Source organism: Corvus kubaryi, unplaced genomic scaffold, assembly GCF_017639235.1.
Source record: "Corvus kubaryi isolate FWS band 111438036 unplaced genomic scaffold, C.kubaryi_AGA036_p1.0 138, whole genome shotgun sequence".
Classification (NCBI taxonomy): domain Eukaryota; kingdom Metazoa; phylum Chordata; class Aves; order Passeriformes; family Corvidae; genus Corvus; species Corvus kubaryi.
Genome location: NW_024580672.1, coordinates 10894445 through 10913832, shown reverse-complemented (window position 1 = coordinate 10913832; position 19388 = coordinate 10894445). Strand labels below are relative to the sequence as shown.

Sequence of the window (19388 nt, the reverse complement as noted above, 5' to 3'; positions counted from 1 at the left end):
CCAGCAAAGGCTGCTCCGAAATGGCCATGCAGGCACTGAACTACACTTCCCAGTAGGCCACAGAGCAAGGGCCTTCCTGGTATGGAAGAGGCTCCATTTGACTTGCTCATGCTCCCTAGGGTTGGGGACAGCTGGGAGATTTTAGGATTTCAGGGCTAGAGGCAGCCGTCTTTCATTGCTGCATAAGCAGCAGCAACAGCAGGCATTACAGCAAAATTAATTTCCACTCTGAATGCAGCTCTCCTGTGTCACTACTGCCTTTACAGTCTTCTTCCCAGAGCTCAAGAAAATAGCCCAGACAGGCTTTGCAAGGTCGCCTCACCCTCTGTCTTGTTCGGAGGCAGGCTCCACTCCAACTAAGCCTCTTATGACAGACTGTTTTGTCTCTCTTACTCACAGAAACCTTTCTCCACCTGCCCTGGTTAGGACAGCAGCTTCTTAACTCTAAGAAAAATGAGAATAAACTTTTGAAAGACACAGCCTTTCAAAACTCTCTGTTCTTCCCATCAATTAGAACTGGATAATTTTAGGGTTATGCTAACAAAACTGAATGAGAAGGTCCCTGGGACAGTGAGTACCCATCCTTCATGGCTGCATCCCCTCTGCTGCCAACAGATGCTGCTGCTGCTCTCTCTTGCTGCCAGGCAGGAACAAGCAATATCCAGAGCCTATGTCTGCAGCAGGGACAAGATAACTTCACTGGGACATTTTCCAATAATATGAAAATTAGCACATACCCGTCATCTATTTCTCTGCACCCTCCTGCTGCTAGCAAGCCACACCTCTTGACCCCCACAGACTTTCAGAGCTCTCAACAAAATCCAGCTTTCCTTTCAAAAGCAAAGATTAATGGGAAAACAATTAGCAGTCATGGTGGAGTACTTCATCAAGATCAGATCATGAGGGTTTTGTTTTTTTAGAGTGTTGCAGATGAAGAAGAATATGAGATGAACTCCACCATCTCTGGGGCTGGCATGAGCTGTTTGCTTTCTGTATCACTGGCTAAGAAATGGATTTTTTTTGAGCACTATTCCTTTGAAGGGAGATTCCTGCCTTGGTTGAGAGCCAAGGCCTGGAAAAAAATGAAGATCTGGGTAGGCATTTGCCAGAGCTTGTGAATGGACTCCTGTTCTCAGCATGTGCAAGACCCACACCCAGTACGAAACTGCGTGGAAAGTACCTGGTCCTGTCTTGGCAAGGTGAGCACCGGAGGGGCTGCGAGGGGCACAGAGCTCACATTGCATGTTGTGCCTCAGCAGGGCTCCTTCTGACCAAGTCCTGGGGGCTCTCAGGGACAGCCAAAGACACCCAGAGGGCATCACAAGCAGCCTCTGCCAGGACACTGAGCGCCTTTCAAGGAGCATCGCTGAGCTCTTGTGCCTTGCTTTGGGGACGCCAGCAAAGAGAGGAGCAAGGCTCAGCCTATGCTGTGCACGCAGGCTCCAGCTGTGTTTGCAGGTACTGGAATACCTGCCCTGTGTTTGCAGGTAGTGGAATACCTGCCTCGTTTCCCCCCCAAAAAATTTCCTGTCCAAACCTTTTCTTTCCAGCCATGTCCCTGGAACATAATTCTCATCCTCCCTGCTGTAAAGGGGAGCCTGGGGAGGTACCAAAATCAAGGCTGCCACACAGCAGAAAGAGGGCAGGACTGGGAAGCATCCCCCCTGGAGTACTTACCATTCCTTCAACTTTCTTACCACCATACCCATTGCAAAAGGGTTTTGAGTGGGAGACTTGTCACCACTCCAAAGTGAGGTGCTTCAGAGCCCAGGCCTGACTGTCTCACCCAGACATCCATTAAATGAAATAGGAGGTCCTGGCAGCAGAACCAAGATATCAGTGGATTATTATTTCTTCTCCCTTTGGGGTGATCTTGTCTGTGTCTTTACATCTTGCAGTGCTAATTATGCTTTTGCTTTCCCTTGAAGTGTTCATGGATCAAATAGGGCAGACTGCCTCTGCCCTTGGCCATAGTTTCTGCACCCTGGACTGGACAGGGCACAAAGAATGAGGGCAGAAGCTGTTTTGCAACCTTGCTCATGGGTATTGCAGCTGATTCCTCCTACAGGGCAAAAAAAGAGCAAGGAAGAGAAATTAAAGCTATTAGTATCAAACAATTAAGGGCTGTGCTTGAATTAGGTGAAAAATAAATATGACTATTCGGGAAAAACATTAGCACTTCATAAAATAATATCTTTTTAAGAAACGAGAAATAGAAGCTAATTACAGGCTGTGTGACATTGGCTTTATGTTGGTGCTTGTGCTGGTGGACTTGGAAGTTGCTTGAGTGCTCCAGTTCATTTTGGTGTGCAGGAAAGCACTGATGGATGAGGGGCATGCAGGAGTAGCAGCCAAGGATTTTGTTGCTTCATCATTGAATCATAACATAATTCAGGTTGGAAGTGGCCTCAGGAAGACTCTGATCAAGCTCTCTCTCTGAGCAAGGCTCACTGCTGCTAGGGCAGGTTTCTCAGTTCATTAAACCTTTGAATGTTGACATGGTTAGTGACTTCAAAGTTGGATCTCTGGTCTGGTATTTGACTATCCTTCATGTGGAAAGTTTCTTTCTCTTATAAGTAATCACAGTTTTCTTTGATGCAACTTGTCTGTCACTCCTCGTGTCCACTGGCCTTTCATCTTTGCCAGTACCCCAAGAAGAGTCTGGCTCCGTTTTCTCTAACACTTACACCAGACATCCCTGGCGTGGATGAGGGTGTCTGAGCAAAGGATGTGCAAGCACAGGACAGCGGGGGGGAGCTGTCAGCATGAGCATAAAGGAACGTGACTTGTGATACTTCCTACCCTCAAGGCTTAACTACTTTCACAAACAAAAAAGAACAACAATAAAAAAACCCAAATAAAAAAAGAGCGTGCTGTGAATAATTTTATTTTCCTTCAAATTATTATTATTTTTCTGAAAATACTGGTGGGAAGTAAAAACCAGAGGCAGGGCTAATACCCAGAGGGTGATTGTTGCCCATGAAAGTGAGAGCAGAAAATAACCTGGGGACTGTCCACCAGCACATATGTAGTACTTTGTGATGTCAACTCTGCCAGCCTCAGAGCAGAGCGCTGAGGATCCCATGAGCAGTGAAGGGGGGATACTGTGTCAAGCAGCTGGCAGGCTTGGGACAGAACATATACAAGGGAGGGCTCATTCCAGGTGTGAAATCCTGTCAGTTGACAGGCAGTGACCCAGGGACTCTGCAACCCTCTTGGTTCTGAGGGTGAAGCAGGAGGCAGGAGAGTTTCTGCTAGAGGTGACCCTGGCTGCAAAAGAGCTGTATGCACACAGCAGGGAGTGCTCCAGAGATCAGTTGCCGACAGCAGCAGGATTTGAAACATCCAAGGACTGAATTTACTTGTCATGTCTGTAGTCACATTTTGGCTGAAATTCAACGAGACGTTTAGATTTGGGAGGACAGGGACTGAGGGGCATGCACGCCGTGCTCACAGGATCGACTAGGAAGAACTGCTTGCTTTTGTGTCACCCCACTGTTTTTGAGATGCGTCAGGTCATGTCTAACCCTCTGCCTGGTTTTCACCTTCCATCTTCTCCCCAAGATCTGTGGCACCGGTGTCATTTGTTTTAAGTGGCAATCCTCTCCAAAATGACTATGAACCAGGGGATGGCTTTCACCCTTCAGACTGCATTACTGTGGTAGCATCCTGCTTCCTCCTGATATGGGTCGTGGGGTACAATATGCTTCTTCACATGGTGACATTAGTAGTGTCACAAGCCCTGGAAAATATGACTTGATTTGTCTGCGGGATGTGAAGTGGCTGCTCACCTCACAGAAAAAGGAACGCCACGGGGGGTTTTGCTCAAACCAAAAGAAGAAACCCTTCTTCTTTTCAGCTTTTAACTTTTAGAAGGGCTTTTCCCCTATTAAAAGCTGCTGGCAGGAGGCAGCACACCCTGCTCGGCCCCACACGGGGGTGCCGCCCGTGTTTTGGGGCCGCGTGGCGGCGCGGCCTGCAGAGGTCCCCCTCGCCTAAGCTTTGAGCGCCGGGCGGGAAAGCGGCTCGGGCGGGAAACGGGTCCCCCTCACACCCCTCGTCCCGGCTCCCTCCTCCGCCTCCCAGGGCAAAGCAGCATTGGGATGCCCACGGGTGTGTCGTAAGGATGTAGTGAGGTGAGCTTGGAGAAGCGATGGCCTCGAAGTGGGACGTCGGGAAGGCAGGACAAGTAACAGCCAGGGCTATTACGCCGTGATTGAGGGCAGCCAGAATTGGGGGTCCGGCGGCTCATCCTGCTCTGCCGAGGAGGCGCCTGGTGCAGGACAGAGACACTTTGAATCTTGCCAGCAGTGGCCTACAGGCCTGACACCACCGAGGAGAGAGGCAATGGGACAGGGCAACCCATTCCTCCTTCCCAGCTGCTACTGGATCCAGTTTTTGCTCCAGTCTCTGTGACGGGTTTGGAGTGCTCGAGTTTGTGCCCATGTCAATACTGTGGCGGCTCCATCTTTGGCAGTGCATGGGAAGCAATGAGTGGCCCCAGCTGCATGAAAAGGTAATAATTACTGGAGACACACCAGAGGAAACAAAAGAGGGGTGTTTCTTCCTGTGCCCAGTGGCAGCTAAAAGCAGGCGTACTGCAACCAGCTGGAAGGGACCCCCACACCTGGCCAAGGCTGTACCCCTGCAGGGTACATGCTGTGTCCCCTGGCCTTGCTGCAAGGCCAGACCAGGCAAGGCAGGGCTGTGCAGGGTGCCACAGCTTTTCTGCTTATGGTCACAGGCCTCTCCTCACCCTCAGTGCATGGGCCATGGTAACCCTGCCCTGAACAGGTCCTGGAGCGCTTGGGTTTGATGTTGAAGTTTAGGAATGGGGACAGTGCTGCTCATTCGTATAATCTACTACTTTAAAATAATAATAATAATAATAGTAGTAGTAGTAGTAGTAGTAGTAGTAGTAGTGGTGGTGGTGGTGGTGCTGGTGGTGGTGCTGGTGGTGGTGGTGGTAAGGGATGAGATGATCCATTCACCCATGTGGCAGTACCTACAATTTTTACTTTACTAGGGGCTAGGACATGAGCTACCACCACCCATAAACTCCTGTGTGTTTGCCAGCATTTACAGACAACTGGCTTCTCCACAGCCAGCAAGACTTGAGCTGACAGTCCCATCACTTTTCCACCAAATACCATGTTCCTGCTCCCAATTAAGGATTTTTTTTTTTGAAAAGGAAAGGAGAATAGCAGCCAGCTACTAGAGTAAAGAGCAGAAAACTCTGTGAAAGGGTCCTCTGAGGGAGTTGGCACAGGCTCCGAGTTTCTGTGGTGACATGTTCTGTGGTCTCCTGTTCTCACTGCTGTGATCTCTGAGCAAGGTGTGAGTCCCTTCCAAGGGAAAAGTTATTTCCATAATAAATGGACTGGGGGGAGCTGAGAGGAATATTGGCTTTGTCAGGAAAGGACATATCAGAAGTGATATATTGGAATAATTCCAGCATCTTGGAAAACTCCAGTTTGGCTGTAATATTAATGTTTTTGAAGATAAGGAACATTTGTGCAATGAACTTGTGGTAGTTTAGTGTGGCCTTGGCATTGCTTTGGGCTATGAAACCATCATGGACCCTGTGCACTGAATGCCCTGAGCTCCCTGAATGTCCATGCTTGGCTGCCCTGAACGTTTTTCCAGCAGCGAGTTAGTGGGTCTGTGACAATAGAGAAGAGGGACTGGTGTTGGTGAGGGCGTGCCTGCTGGGGGTGGTGTGGAGGGGGCAGCTGGGTCCTTGGCAGGGGATGTGTTTGCAGATTGGGGCACCATTAAGAGCACTTCTAATCCTGGGGGTTGTGGCCCCGGTGAAGCGAGACCTCCTCTTTGCCATGTGCTGCTTGCTCCGTGTGCTCCCTTCCCAGGCGGGGCACCGGAGGGCACGTGGGGACTGCCCCGCAGCCGGGGCAAGTGTGAGCCCTGGGGGGCACAGCGGGAGGGGGGCAGCCACACTCTCCTGCACCGGAGGAGGGGGGCACAAGGACTCCCCTGCTTTGCAGGCTGCTGTGACCGGCCGCACTCTCTCATCACGAGGTTTGCTCTGGGTTTAGGGGCAGGGGGAGGCGAGGAGTGCCGTGGAGCAGTAGCCCATCTCCCCAGAAGTCAGGACAACTCAGCATGGGGGGCTTTGCTGCGGCCTCAGAGGTTCCTGCATCCCTCTGAGGGACCTCCACCAAGTCGGGGGAAGTCCCCCCACCATCCATGGGCCCGCTGAACCTGGGAAGGGCCTGGGGGGCTCCGGGGGCTTTCCCAGCCGCCAGACTGCTCACGTGTGGAATCCTTGCTCCTTTCCTTGCCGTGAGCACTCGGCTGCCCCTGCCCCATTCATGTTTCTGCCTGCGAAGCCATCGCCGGGGCAGGGGGGACGGAGGCAGTGGGGGAGCACTGTCTTGTTCGGGAAATGGGAGACAGGGGTTGGGAAGGAGGGAGAAAGGCTTTTGCCAGAGGAAATCGATATCCCGTGAAAAGTAATTATTGAAGCATAAATTTATCATAAGGGTGATCACCAATAAAACATCTCTTGGCGACGTTTTAATTTAAAATCAAATTCGAAAAGGCCCCCCTCCCCCTTCAAAAAAAAATCCTTAACAAGCAGAAAAATAACTGCAGCCCTTGGAACACTTCATTATACGTTCAAAGAGAGCTCCATCATCTTCGCACCGACGCCGGGCTCTGCTCTTCTGATGGATCCAATGCAGCTGATTTATGGAAATGACTTGCAAATCCATAAATGTAGTTTGCAGTGACAGCCGTGCATATCACTAGTAATTCCTTTAAACTATGCAAAGAAAAATGATTCAGATCTGGTTGGACCCTGCCTTTTCCAAGGGTCGCCACTCCTGAGTCTTGATGTGTTTGTCTGTATTGGTTTCCCTCTTGATTTTTTTTTTTAAACTCTGTGATGGATGAGGCTGAGATCTTAACGCTGAAACCCGGGACCCCGAGACCGCCAGCGAGGGAAGGGTTAAGCCTGTGGGAAGGTGGTTTTGCCCTCTTTCCCCGCGGACACGCGTGGGTCGGACGCGACACACATTGCCGCACTCGGTGTCGTGTTCCCCTGGCTTTTCTCTGCGACCCCCCGGGTTTCAGCCCCGTGTTCCGAAAGCTTAATTGTGTTAATTAATTAGTCCTCCACGTGTGGTTGCTGGGTGACTCTGGGGCGGATGCAGAGGGATCGGGGAGGTGCAGCCCGGAGGGATGCGTGCCCATGCCTCAGTTTCCCCACCTTCAAGAAGGGCGTGACGGGGCAGCCGGCCCGGGCGATGCTGCTGCAGCCCCGCTGTGAGGATGGCCCTGAGTACCCCCTCCCTGGGGCTCTCGTCTCTCTCCTCTTTACAAAACCCAGCACACAGGGCTGGGCCCGCGCACGTCGGGCAAGCATGGAGCAAAATTAGCGGTTCTCGGAATTTCTTCATTGTTTTTCGCAGTTATCCCAGGAATCACCATACGCCCCTCCCCATCTGTATCCCCAAAGATCATCCTCCAGCAGTATCCCTGATAATGCATTTATTAGGCTTCATGATGCAATAACCACAAGCAGACAGAAAATGTAGCATAATTCCACATTATCATCCAATTTCCCTTCCTGGGTATTTAGTTCAACTCTTTAACACCAGCCACATAATTAGAATTTGGATTTCCATTAATTTTCCTTGGGCCTGCAACCATTTTAAGATTACAGTGGTAATTAACGTGATACATCACTAATTTCACCGAGCACAATCTAAGTAGGCGCTCCCCCTCCTTCTCGAGGGCAAGGCTGAGGGGGGTGGCAAGGGGGACGTCGGGGGTCGGGGTGGTCCGGGGCCCCTGCCAGGGTGACTCTGTCTCCGCCCCGGCCCCGCCGAGGAGCGGAGCGTGTCGTGCCGCAGCCCGGCCCCGCCGCATCCTCCGCGTTCGCTACGGAAAAATACACTTTTCTTTCCACTAAATTTAACAATTAAAAATATTTATCGGTAGCAGATTTACGTTGTTGTGTCTTCAGTCTTGGGGCATATTGGTAGACTATTAAGACTAATTAGCATCCTTTCTGCATGCAGATTTACTAAGCTGATTGCGGTATAACTCATCCCTAAAAGCCCCTATCCCTTCACATTTGCAGAATGTAGCTGAAGGCAAGGCCCTTTCGTCTCTCTCCGAGCTTGCAAGCAGCTCACGTTAGCCGGGCCTTTTGCTAAGTAAACTTTAAAAATGTGAAGCAATAACAATTTGAGTTAGAAGCTTGCAAAGTACTAAAATGGAAATATTACCTCGGGAGCTTCCACAGGAAGGATCTGGGAAGAAACAAGAAGCTTAAACGTATAGAAACACGCAGCAGATACAGGCTGTATATTCTCAGCATTAAACCCAGGGCTGTTATTTTCTTAAATATATTTGGAAATAAACAAAGGGATTTCGTACGTGCTTGAGTGGCTGCGTGTTCCCGAAGCCAAACAGCACCGAGGAGAGGAGGGAGAGAGGGAGGGAAAGAGAGAGAAAACGAAGAGTTCCAGAAAGTTTGCAAGATGCAGTTGCAGGGAAGAGTTGCTCGTTTTTTCCTTCCTTCTCTGCATTTTGGGTCTGATTAAAAGGCGAGGAATCAGCAGAGTGCTTTGCTGCGCAGCCCCTCAAATACAACGGGAGGGGAGATTCGTAGCATCCTTTGTACCTTACTTTGCATTTAAAATATTTAAAGCGCTGCAGAAAGCTCTGTGAGGCTCTTTCAAGGTGTGGAAAGTATCGGCTCTTATGCTTTTAAAAAGCATACACTGCTGGTTTATTATTAACACACTGGGAAGTACATAAGCCCCACAACTTTATTCTCTTTAATGAGCCTGGAAAAGCACGTTGGCCCTGAAGGGTTTTGTTCATTAAAGATGTAGGCTGTAGGAATATTGTCTCATTAATTATCTGGTTTTAATTACACTGTTACCCTTTGAATCCATATATTTGGGGGGGGGGGGGGGAGGGTTGGAAAAGTTGCTATAGCCAGACCCTCACAATCCGCAGTGAGGGCGTGTCGAGGTTTAAGGCTTAAGAAGCAGCAGAGACTCGGACAGGGAGTGCGGGAGTCGCAGGGATGCTCCTGCTAGAAGGATGGACGGATGGACGCAGGGGTGGGGAGGAAGCGGGGTCTCCGGGCGTGTAGAGTTGCGCGCATACCAGGAAATATTTATTTCCCTGTGTCCGTCTGCAGCCGCCTCTCGGCTGCCGGTCGTCTTCCGAGCCGGGCCGGCACCGGATGGGATGCGCCGTGGGGAAACCGGAGAGCTGGGTCAGGCAGGCTCAGGGCGCATCCCCCTCTGTGAGAAGTAACCCTCCGGACACCTCCCCAGTTCCCACACCATTATCTTTCCTCGGCGCATAGCGAGCCGGAGCCTCTCCAATTAATTTTATTTTCCTGTTAATTTGCTCGCCGTTTAGGAAAAGCGGCTCTATGGCCCGCTCCCTTACACCGAGCAAGAAATACAGCGTCTCTCACCCCGTCGAGGCTGGGCGCCGGTAGCCGTGGATGCTCCTCCCGGACTGGGCATCACCCGGAGGGGCTGAGGGCGTCGGTGCCATCGTAACGGCCGGGGCGCTTTGTCATTAATTACCCGGCGCTAAATTGTGCCGTTTTCCCTTTAAATCCCAGACATGTTGACAGGACACATTAAAGTGCAGCCTTCTCAGGCTGAGAACATCATAAAAACCGGACAGGCAATTTCTGTTTTCACCAAATAGCCAGGGTAGCGCGTTCTGCATCTTTGATTTTAATGCACTAACTGGCAGCTAAGCAGTGAGGGGAGCACAGAGGTGGGGAGAGAGAGGACTCGAGATGGAAAACCTGGGGAGGAAGCAGAGGTTAGCGATATATTTTTTTTTCTCTCTCTCTCTCTCCTGCAAGCCCTGCCCTGGCTCGGCCCCCTCCCATCTCCAAATCCATCGCACCAACTGAATTATCAACTAGAATTTGATTAATATGCAAATCTGAGGCAAACAGCTCCATATAATTCTTTCAGTGGAGAGTAATTAATCAACAGTTAAAGCAAATTAATACATATATCAATTTTGTCAGGAACATGCTTAGTTCAATAGCCCGTAAAATTGAAGTTTGAAGTATTAAGGGGCTCTACAGAAACGTTATGACTAAAACTTTCAAATTGATCCTATTTAGTAATCAATCAGGCTCTCCCCTCGGGTTAATCTGTCTAATTTTTCATCTCAAATCATACACTTTAGTGACATGCCATCTAGCAAACAGTCGATAAAAAGTTAACAAAAATGATAACGACTCCAGCACACGGTGGTTCCTGCGTGTGAGCCGGTGGACGCGGGTGGGTGTGCGGCCCCACGGCGGCCCTGCCACCCAGCCTGCCGCCGGTGCCATCCCGGCAAAACACCTTTTGCCGAACAGCTCATTAAATATGCAATTATTTTCTCTCCTCTCCCCGTTTGCTTCTCTCTCCCTCAGCTCAAGTGGGCTGATTTAACACCAGCCGGGCCCTCCAGTGCGCGACTTCGCGGGGTACGCTCCGAGCGGTGTGGGGATGCCTCTCCGCCCCGGGGAACAGGAGCTAAGCCCCCGCTCCGGGTGCCTCGGCTCTTCCCGCGCCCAGCGGGCAGCGTTCGGACTCTTCCTCCCCGAGACGGTCGTGGGAAATGAAAATTCAAAGTGCGGTGAAGGTGTGCAGTTCGTAGCCGTGGGGGTGAGGGTGTGGACGCAGCCTCACACGTGTTACCAGTGCGGGCTCTACACGTGTTTACACCCCCTCGCACCCCGTGGTCCGTCTCCGGCTCCGCGTAGCGATGCGTTCGGAGAGCAGAACTGCGGAGGGGGCGCGGCGCGGTGGCCAAAGGGGCGAGCAGAGGCCGAGGTAAGGGCTGAGGACCGGAGCGTTGCCGGCAGAGGACTCCCGTCAGCGGGCAGCCCCCGGGCATCCCTTGCTCCCCCGCATCCGTCGCCCCTCTCTGTTATGATATCAAGCGGCCGGTTCTGGGAGGGCCCGCTTGGCTCGGCGCTGACGGCAGCTCCCTCGAGGGCTCTGCTCCGACGGCCACTTGCCTTTAGTGGGACGGGTGATGAGGTCACGGTGAGCGTCGATGACGTCATACCTTCTGCTGCCGCCTTCTCGTTGTGACCTGCACAACAGGACTGCGCACAATTCCCCTGGGGGCCTGGGTCCCCTTCCTCCAGCACTGGGGACGTTCCCCCAGAGAAACCAGGCCTGGGATGGGGACAGGTGGGGGAACAACCCCCCCGGGACAGGCTCAGTCCTGCCAGACAGATTGAGGGAAGATTTCGGACTCTGTTCCCCACCTGCCCTGGGCTCACCTGGACGGGGAGGGTGAAGGGCCAGGCCCCTCGGTGCGCACGTCGAAAGTACCGCCCCTCATTGCGGAGGAGACACCCAGACCTGCGGTGCCAGCCCAGCCCGTCGGGGCGAATGGACCCTCCAGGTCCCCCGGGACAGCGGGGAGCCTGGCAGGAGGTGGGGGACAGGAGTGGTCGGACCGGGCGTCTCCGCTTTGGCCCGGAGGAGAGACCGGAGTTTAAGAAGGCTGAAAGGTGTCCGGGCCCGAGCGCCGTGGAGGAGGATGCTCACGGCCGTGGGGCTGAATGCAGCGAGCACGGCCCCACCGCTATCACGGCGCAGTGAGCCTTCCAAGCGGCCCCGGCCCTGCCCGGGCTGCCCCAGGGTGCCCGTCTCCTCGCTCTGGCACAGGAGCGGGGTCCGGTGTCCCCAGCGCCCCCCAGAGTGCCGCAGAGCCGAGAGAGCAAATACGGGCCTTGCCCAGGGGCCGAAAGCGGGGGAAGAGGGTGTGGGTGTGGGGTTGGCTGGCAGGCAAAATACTGATGCTCCCCCGGCCCCACTGCCGTAGGTACGGGGACAGTGGGAGGCCAGGAGCGGCTGGGACGCGCCGTGCTGCCCGACAGCCTTTCCGCATGTCGCGATACAAGGGAGCGGTCGCGATATGGCTACGAATGTTTAGTGTTTACTGCGGGGGGTAGGCGGGAAGGACGGTGTGGGATGCTGAGGAAATGGGGAGAGCCCTGTGCCACCCCCGTCCCTCAGCCTGCCGGTCCCCCGTGTGCCCCAGGCGGGGGGCGGGAGGGCAGTGGCCCTGTACAGGGGCCTTTCTGGGGAGCGGAGGAGACAGGCTGCGATTCCTGCCCCAACCCCAGAATCGGGAAGGAAAAACCTTTCCTTTCAGCAGAGACTCATGCATCAAACTTCAATTTTCCGGACGATTGAATTAGTGATTTTTTTTCTCCTGAACTAAAATACACTTAAGTCTTTGGGATTAATTACCACGTTCTGGTCCCTCAGACTGTAGTATTAGTTATCGTTGCCATATTCGACATCAGCTCTGACACCTCATAAAATAAGGAACTGAATTTCACTGACTCAACCTGCTTCAACCCTGTTGGATAATTCAGAAGGGGGCTTTATTCTCCGTCTGGGAGCCTTGTGTGAAGTGAACAAGATCAGATATGGATCTTCTCCACCCCTCTCAGAAAAAAAAAAAAAGCTTAACTCCCCCCCGCAAACACTAAAGAGTGGCTTTTCCACGCAGACAACACCCCCCACCGCCTCCTCCCCTCCCGCTCCCTTCACACCTCCAAACGAAATCTAAGGCAGTGTCAAGTTTGGGGATGAAGGATGGGTATGGCAGGGGCGGGAGGATGGGGGGGGGTGGGGGCACACGCATGTCCGGCTCCTGCGTTTGGGAAATGGGGTTTCTGCCGGGGAGGGAACAGCGGTGGCCGAGGTGCGGGCTGGACCGAGACCCTCGGGAGTCGCCACACCCGCGCTGCGCCTGCCCGCACCTGCCCGCACCCGGTGCCCGCGCCCGCCCCGACGCGGGGGACACGGGGCAGCGCAGTCCCCGACGGGGCGGGTGATGAGGGACCGCTGGGCCTCCAGCTCGCTCCCTCAAGGCGCTTCCACGTTCCCGCACACCCTTTTGCCAATTGCTAGTTTTCACCTCCGCGGGCTAGGACCCGGGGTGTTTAAGCAGATGGACGCCTTTATCTTTCCTGTCAGTAATCATTTGGGAAAGGCCTGTCTCTCCCCCTGCCCCATGCCCACCTTTTCACAGGGCGAACCGCGGTGAGCCGGTGCCCAGGGGACGGAGCACCGGGCTGGGGACGAGAAGCTCCGAAACGCTGCGGCTTTGCCCGAGGTGGGGAAAGGGACGGGCTCTGCCCCCTGCTGTGAATCCGTGCAGGAAGTACTGGGGGCAGGTTGAAGGCCAGACAAGGAGACCGCTGCCCCAGGTGTCCCCGGCCAGTAAGTTCCAGCTGGGGGTCTCGGCCCACCTCCCTCCTTCTCCGGGACAGCGCTGGACACGAGGGGAGCGGCCGGCGGCCCCTGGGTCGGCGGGGCAGATCCGGAGATCCTTAGTTTGGGTTAAATCTGGGAATCTGGGGCGGGCAGGAGGGGTTCCATGCCGCGTCCTTGGCAGCAGTCCTCCGAATGGGCCGGGAAGGGCTGCGGCTGGGTCAGCCCAGAGGGCAGGATTCAGCGCTGTCAGCGCGTCCCTACTGCTGCTGCGGGAGGAAAAACCCAAACCAACCGACAAACAAAAAACAGTCCCACCCCCTCCCCCCGAAAAAAAAAAAAGACAAACCAGAAAAAACCACAAACCACTGAAAAGAAAAAAAAGCAGTGTTGTATCTAAAATTCGAGGGAGAGCAAACCCCGAGCAATAGATCTACTCAGGTAGGTGATCCCAGGGAACGGCGCATTTCAAACTGGATGACAAACGAAGGGCACAAGGCAGAGCTTCAGTTTTAAGCTTAACAAAAACCAAAACAGCAGCTTTTGTTTGTCAACACGCAGATTAAACAGCCAAAACCCCAGTTACTTGGAAATGGGGGGCTAGCCAAATTAACAGGCTGCAAATCTTCAGGTGCAGGCTTTATTTACTAACCCGCCCCAGCCACGTGTGGTAAAGTTCTGCGGGTGCAAGACTGCCCGGCATCTCTTCTCTTTGCACTCAGAAGTCAATAGATCAGAAACCCAAATTAACTCCCAGCCTGTTTTCCATACACCCAGCCACTTTTGGCTTTTTTTTTTTTTTTTTTTTTTTTTTTTTTATTTCTTGGTTATAGTGAATTGTACTGTTTGCAGCCTCATTAAATCCATTCCAAGACAAAAGAATAAAAGACTGGGGGGAGGGAGGGGACAGGAGAGGAGGGGGAACAGGAGAGGGAACGGGGGAAAAAAACAGATAAAGAAAACAAATAAAGCCCTTTAACTAGATCTTCACATAAATGTCACAGTTTCTCAGCATTTACGATTTCCCTGTTTAGCATAAAAACACTTAAGGACAAGATTGAAGGCTTTCCGAGCGATCTGGACCGAAGTCAAAGCTATCATTCGGAGGTTAAAAAAAAAAAAAAAAAAAAAAAAGAAAAAAGAGGGGATGGCGGAGTGGGGGCGGGAGGTGGCGGAAAACAAGTGCTCTTCCAAATAATACTAAAGAAAAGTGAATTTCATTGTAATTCATAGGCTTGTTCCAAATACCAAGAGAGAAAGAAAAAAGAATAGAAGCGCACAGATGCCCCGACGAAGGGAGAACAGCTCTGCTCCCATTGTTGTGGAGTTAAACAGTGGAAGGGAGGGTTAACCTAATCCATCAAATTGTCTGGAAATTGTGAAGAAAATTCAAAAACCATATGGTCTCCAAGCGCTCGCTTCTCTCTGCTGTGGAGGGGCACGCTTGTTTCAGCATGGCGAACCGCAGGAGGCTGTATATGCTCCATTGTCGCTTGTCACTTCAGAGAAGAGGGCTCATTTGTCCCCAGTTTTCATGCTTTACGCTAAAAATTACAACCCCATCCATTCTCAAAGAGGAGAAAGATTTATTTAGCCTCGGAGAAACTGGACCAAAAAAAAATCCAACCCACAAACCAACCCCGTCTTATCTGGACACTTCTCTGCCGACTCCACCACTGTACACCAGATTTGCCTTTCTCACATAAATTTTGCAAAGAATAGGGAGAAACACACGTTGCTCGACTCCAAAGGCAAGTCACGCTGCCAAGAGAAAACACATTCACCAGAGCTTTAATTTTGACTGAAAAAAATAAAGAAAAAAGAAATTAAAAAAAAAAAAAAAAAGAGGGGGGAGGAAATTAAAAGAAAAATAATTAAAGGGAGGAAACGCAACATTTTCCATCCCCGTTTCCCCATGGCAGCTTTTGCCCAGAAGCGGGAGGCCTGGCCCGCCGGGAGGAGGGCAGCTCCCCCCGCAGCACACCCCGCTCCTTTTGTCCGTATCGCTGATAACTCCTTGCTCCCCCTCGGATTTGCTTTTTCTTTCTTTCTATTTTTTTTCTCTGCCCCTCTTTTTCCCCTCCAGTTTCGGGCTGGAAATGCCCTGCTGACGGCAGGAGCAGCGGAGCGGTCCCGGGGTCCCGGTGGTCCCGCTCGCCCCTCCACGCTCCTGCCGCCGCCGCGCATCCCCCGCGCCCGGGAAGCGCTGTCCGCACCTCCGGCCTTATCGATGCTCCGCGTTCTTCCTTTGCTAAACTCTGCCTGGCATTAGACTTAGGAAAAAAATTAAATAATAATATTGGTCTTACTTGTGTTCTCCTTTCCCGTCATTTTTTCTCGCAGGTACTGCTCTTAGAGTAACTTTAAATGCAAACGGGATGGGAGATTCCTGTGGGGGAAAAGTCTGGCGTAACCTCGGACCGGCGGGGTGTTTTTTCGGTCACAAATGAAGGACGTTAAAAAGTATATTAAAATGGTAAAGATTTTATTGTATCGGAAAAAAGAGCTATCTGTACAATTCTAAGAGACAGTAAATAAAACGACATTGTCCCTATCGGAACTTAAATAGCAGGCCTTTTAAAATTTGTACAATTCAAACAAAAACAGGTCTTAAATCTGTACATTTTTTTAAATTTATAGTGTAATATTTAAATGTATTGATTTTGGGATTTGTCCTTTTTTATTTCCATAGCATGCAAAAAATTCTAAAAAGAGTAAAAAATAATTCTAGGATTTTTTTTCTTTTTCTTTTTTTTTTGTTACCACCTTCATATCAAAAATACGAAAGGCAGCTTTTTAATAAAAGCACAACAATAGCAGAAAATGGTAAAAATAGCTTTTAATTGGTAAAATGAGGCAGAAATTGCATTGGAGGCAAATCTCTATGCTCTAGGAAAAAAAGAAAGTATATATTTTTCAACTTGCATTATAACCCAGCCCCAAGTTCCCAAGATTGCGAAAGAAAAAAAATATATTTTAAAAGGAAAAAAAAAATTAGTTCGTGCACATCTGAAACATGCAAGGAAAGGAAAGCGGCTAATTTTTTGCTGTTGCCGTTTTAAGCCTCACTTAAATCTTCTCTAAAGTGGTTTGTTTCGGAAGTCTTTGAAAACAACTGCTTTTCCAAACATCTGTTGGAAGCCAGGTTTATTCCAAGGTTACGCGTCTCCCTTATAGACAAAATAATCATCACTGATAGCTATTAAAAAAAAAATCAAAACCTCAAAAAGAAGGGGGAAGGAAAAAATCCAATATATACGTTTAAATATTTATACAGAAGCCGTCCGTAATTGCACCGTTCCGAAGATGTGGCAGGCGGAGGGATATCGACTCTACCCTAAGTTAATCGGGGGGTGTGTGTGTGTGTCTATGGTGGGGTTCTATTGCTTATTGCTCCGACCGAGGGGAGCAGCCGCCCCGCCGCGCTGCCGGGGCCGGGATGGGGGGCTGAGGGTGCCGGTTTGGAGCTGTCGGGATGGGGGGGGAGGGACATGGTGGGGGACGCCGGCCGCCCCTCAGTCATCCACGTCGATCTCCACGTCCTCCTCCTCCTCCTCCTCCTCCTCCTCGCTGTCCCGGCGGCTGCGGGGCCGCTCCGTGGGGGGCGAGGCGGGGCGGGGCGGCGGCGGAGCGCCGGACTCCCGGGCGGCGGCGGGGGGCGGCGGCGGGGACCCGGGCCGTGCCTTGCCCCTTCCCTCGGCGCTGGGCTCCAGCTCGGCCAAGGCCACGATGTCCACGGCGGGGTTGGGGCCCAGCTTTTTGGCCGATTCCACGTCGGCCTTCATCTCCTCCAGGTCTCTCTTGAGCTTGGCGCGGCGGTTCTGGAACCAGGTAATGACCTGGGCGTTGGTGAGCCCCAGCTGCTGGGCGATCTGGTCCCGGTCCGCCGGCGACAGGTATTTTTGGTAGAGGAACCGCTTCTCCAGCTCGTAGATCTGGTGGTTGGTGAAGGCCGTCCGCGACTTCCGACGCTTCTTCGGCGTTTGCCGCTGACCGAAGATGGTCATCCCGTCCCGGCCTGCCGACGAGCCGCCAGATTGTCCCCGCTTTCCCGTGTCCACCCCGACCCGAGCCCCCGGACCCCACACCCCCTGCCCCGTCGGTATCTGGAGAGAGCAGGGCAGAGTCCCCGCTCCCGCACCCCGAGGGCCACGGGGGGAGGATGCTGCCGGGTACCGGCCTCCCAGGGACCCGCCATCCCGCCCCATGCGACACCCTGGGAGATGGCGGGGGACGAGGAGAGAAGGAAAACCAGGCCGTGGGGAGGAGCGGGGCACCCACCCGCTGGAGGATCCCCCCACTCTGCGAGCGGCTTACCTTCGGCCGCCTGCAGCACACTGACTTCCAGTCCCTTGAAGGTCTTGCTGGCCAGCTCTTCCAGGGCGCAGAGGGGCGAGGTCTGGGAGAGCAGCGCCCGGCCGGAGAGGGGCAGCCCGGCCGGAGGGTGCTTCTCGGCGGCGGAGAGGAGGTGGGCCGTTCCGCAGAGGGTGTAACTCCTCCGCACCGAGGGCTTGTTGAGGATGTCCTCGATGCTGAAGGGGGTGAGGGGCTTGTTGGAGTTGGCCGGCGGTGGGAGGTGATCCAAGGGGCTCCGCCGCCGTTCTTCCCCCGAGGAGGGCTTGGGTTCTTCTTTGGAAGTCATGGTGGGGCCGGGCTGCACGGGGCTGCCTTCCCCACCCGCAAAGGGGATGCGCTGCCGCGGGGAGAAGCCCCCGGCGGGACCGCGGGGTGACGGCGGCGAAGACAGCGAGCAAAAGTTGAAGCCCACCTCCAACTCCGGCGGAGGAGCCCCGGGTCCTCCCGGGGAGAGCCACGTCGGGCGGCGGGCCGGGCGGGCAGGGCGGCGGGCGGGCGCGGAGCGGAGCTGCCGTCGGTCCCTCGCCGAGAGGTGGTCCTGCCGTACCTCTTGTCCCAAGGTTTTGGGTCGGAGATTTCCCCCTCCTCTCTGTCTCCTCTCTCTCTCTCTCTCTCTCTCTCCCCCCCGTCTCTCCTCTTTCTTTCTCTTTCTGGCTGCTATTTTAAGAAACACCCCAAATCACAGCACTTTCCCTGCCCCCCCCACCCCAAGCGAATACCCCCCCCAAAATAATTTTTAAAAATAATTTAAAAAAAAAGAAAAAGAAAAAGCAGACTTCAGCGAGGGGAAGAGCAGCCCTCTCACCGAGACCTCGGACCAGGGGGAAAGAAGCGAGAAGAGATGGGGTAATTGACTATTGCTAACAAGTTATTGTTGATTGGGAGGTAATCAATTATCTTCAATGACACTTTTCGCCCTCTCTCTCTCTCTCTTTCTCTCTCTCTCTCTCTCTGTCCAATGCAGGCTTTTGCAAGTTCGGAGACCCATTAATTAGGAGGCGGTATGGAGGTGGAGCCCAGTTGAATTATAATGCTGAATGCACTTGTCATATTCTGGCCCTGCTATTTGTTTGGACATATATATTTTTAAATTACATTACAAACCAGCCTTTATTGCATCAGGATAATACAGTATAGTGAAAAACAATAATAATCGAAAACAAAACAAACCGAAAAATATCCGGCTGTATCTTTTTTTTCTTCCCTCCGAGATTTTTTTAAAATTTTTTTCTTCTATTTCTCCCTCCTGCTAATTTCTGCTACCAGGTTATTCAAAATGTCTCTCTCCGGCTCTATCCAGAGTAGTTTGATTTTTTTTTTAATGAGGGGAAGAAGGGGAGGACCTGGTTCCAGGTAAGGCAGACCTTTCCTTTCCAATAAAATCCGAAGGTTTCCGCCGAATTTGTCGTGCTCCTCTTTCCCAGTGCCCTGTGTCGGAGCGGGCTGCGGGGGCCGGGGCGGGAGCAGGGCCCCCCCCCCCCCCCCCCCGGTGTTGGGAGAGCCCACGGAGGGATTGCGTGGCGGGCTGCGGGCCGGGAGCGCTCCGGGGATGTCGGCGGCTTCTTGGCTCCGGTGGCGCCGGGTGGTCCTGACCGGGGGCAGCGCGGGGGGAAAAAGTCGGGGAGGGCCGGTTTCCAGCCCGAGTCCTTTTGCTGCGAGCCCAAGGGCGGCTCTGGAGAGGGGAAGGGGCGGCGGGGTTGCTGTGACCCCACTCTCAGGGAACCCGGCCCGGCCCGGGTCTCCGCAGGGCCAGACCCGCTCCTTAGTATTTCAACGCGTGTCACC

General features: G+C 52.9%; 1 protein-coding gene across 1 annotated transcript; it reads right to left on the bottom strand.

Moving 5' to 3' along the window:
- Positions 1-16005: 16005 nt before the first annotated feature.
- On the bottom strand, positions 16006-17903 carry LBX1 (ladybird homeobox 1). Its single transcript, XM_042018487.1, has 2 exons — positions 17565-17903; positions 16006-17265 (listed from the first exon to the last, which is right to left on the bottom strand). The coding sequence occupies exons 1-2, from the start codon at positions 17887-17889 to the stop codon at positions 16763-16765; spliced, it is 828 nt and encodes a 275-aa protein (XP_041874421.1). The 5' UTR covers positions 17890-17903; the 3' UTR covers positions 16006-16762.
- Positions 17904-19388: the final 1485 nt, after the last annotated feature.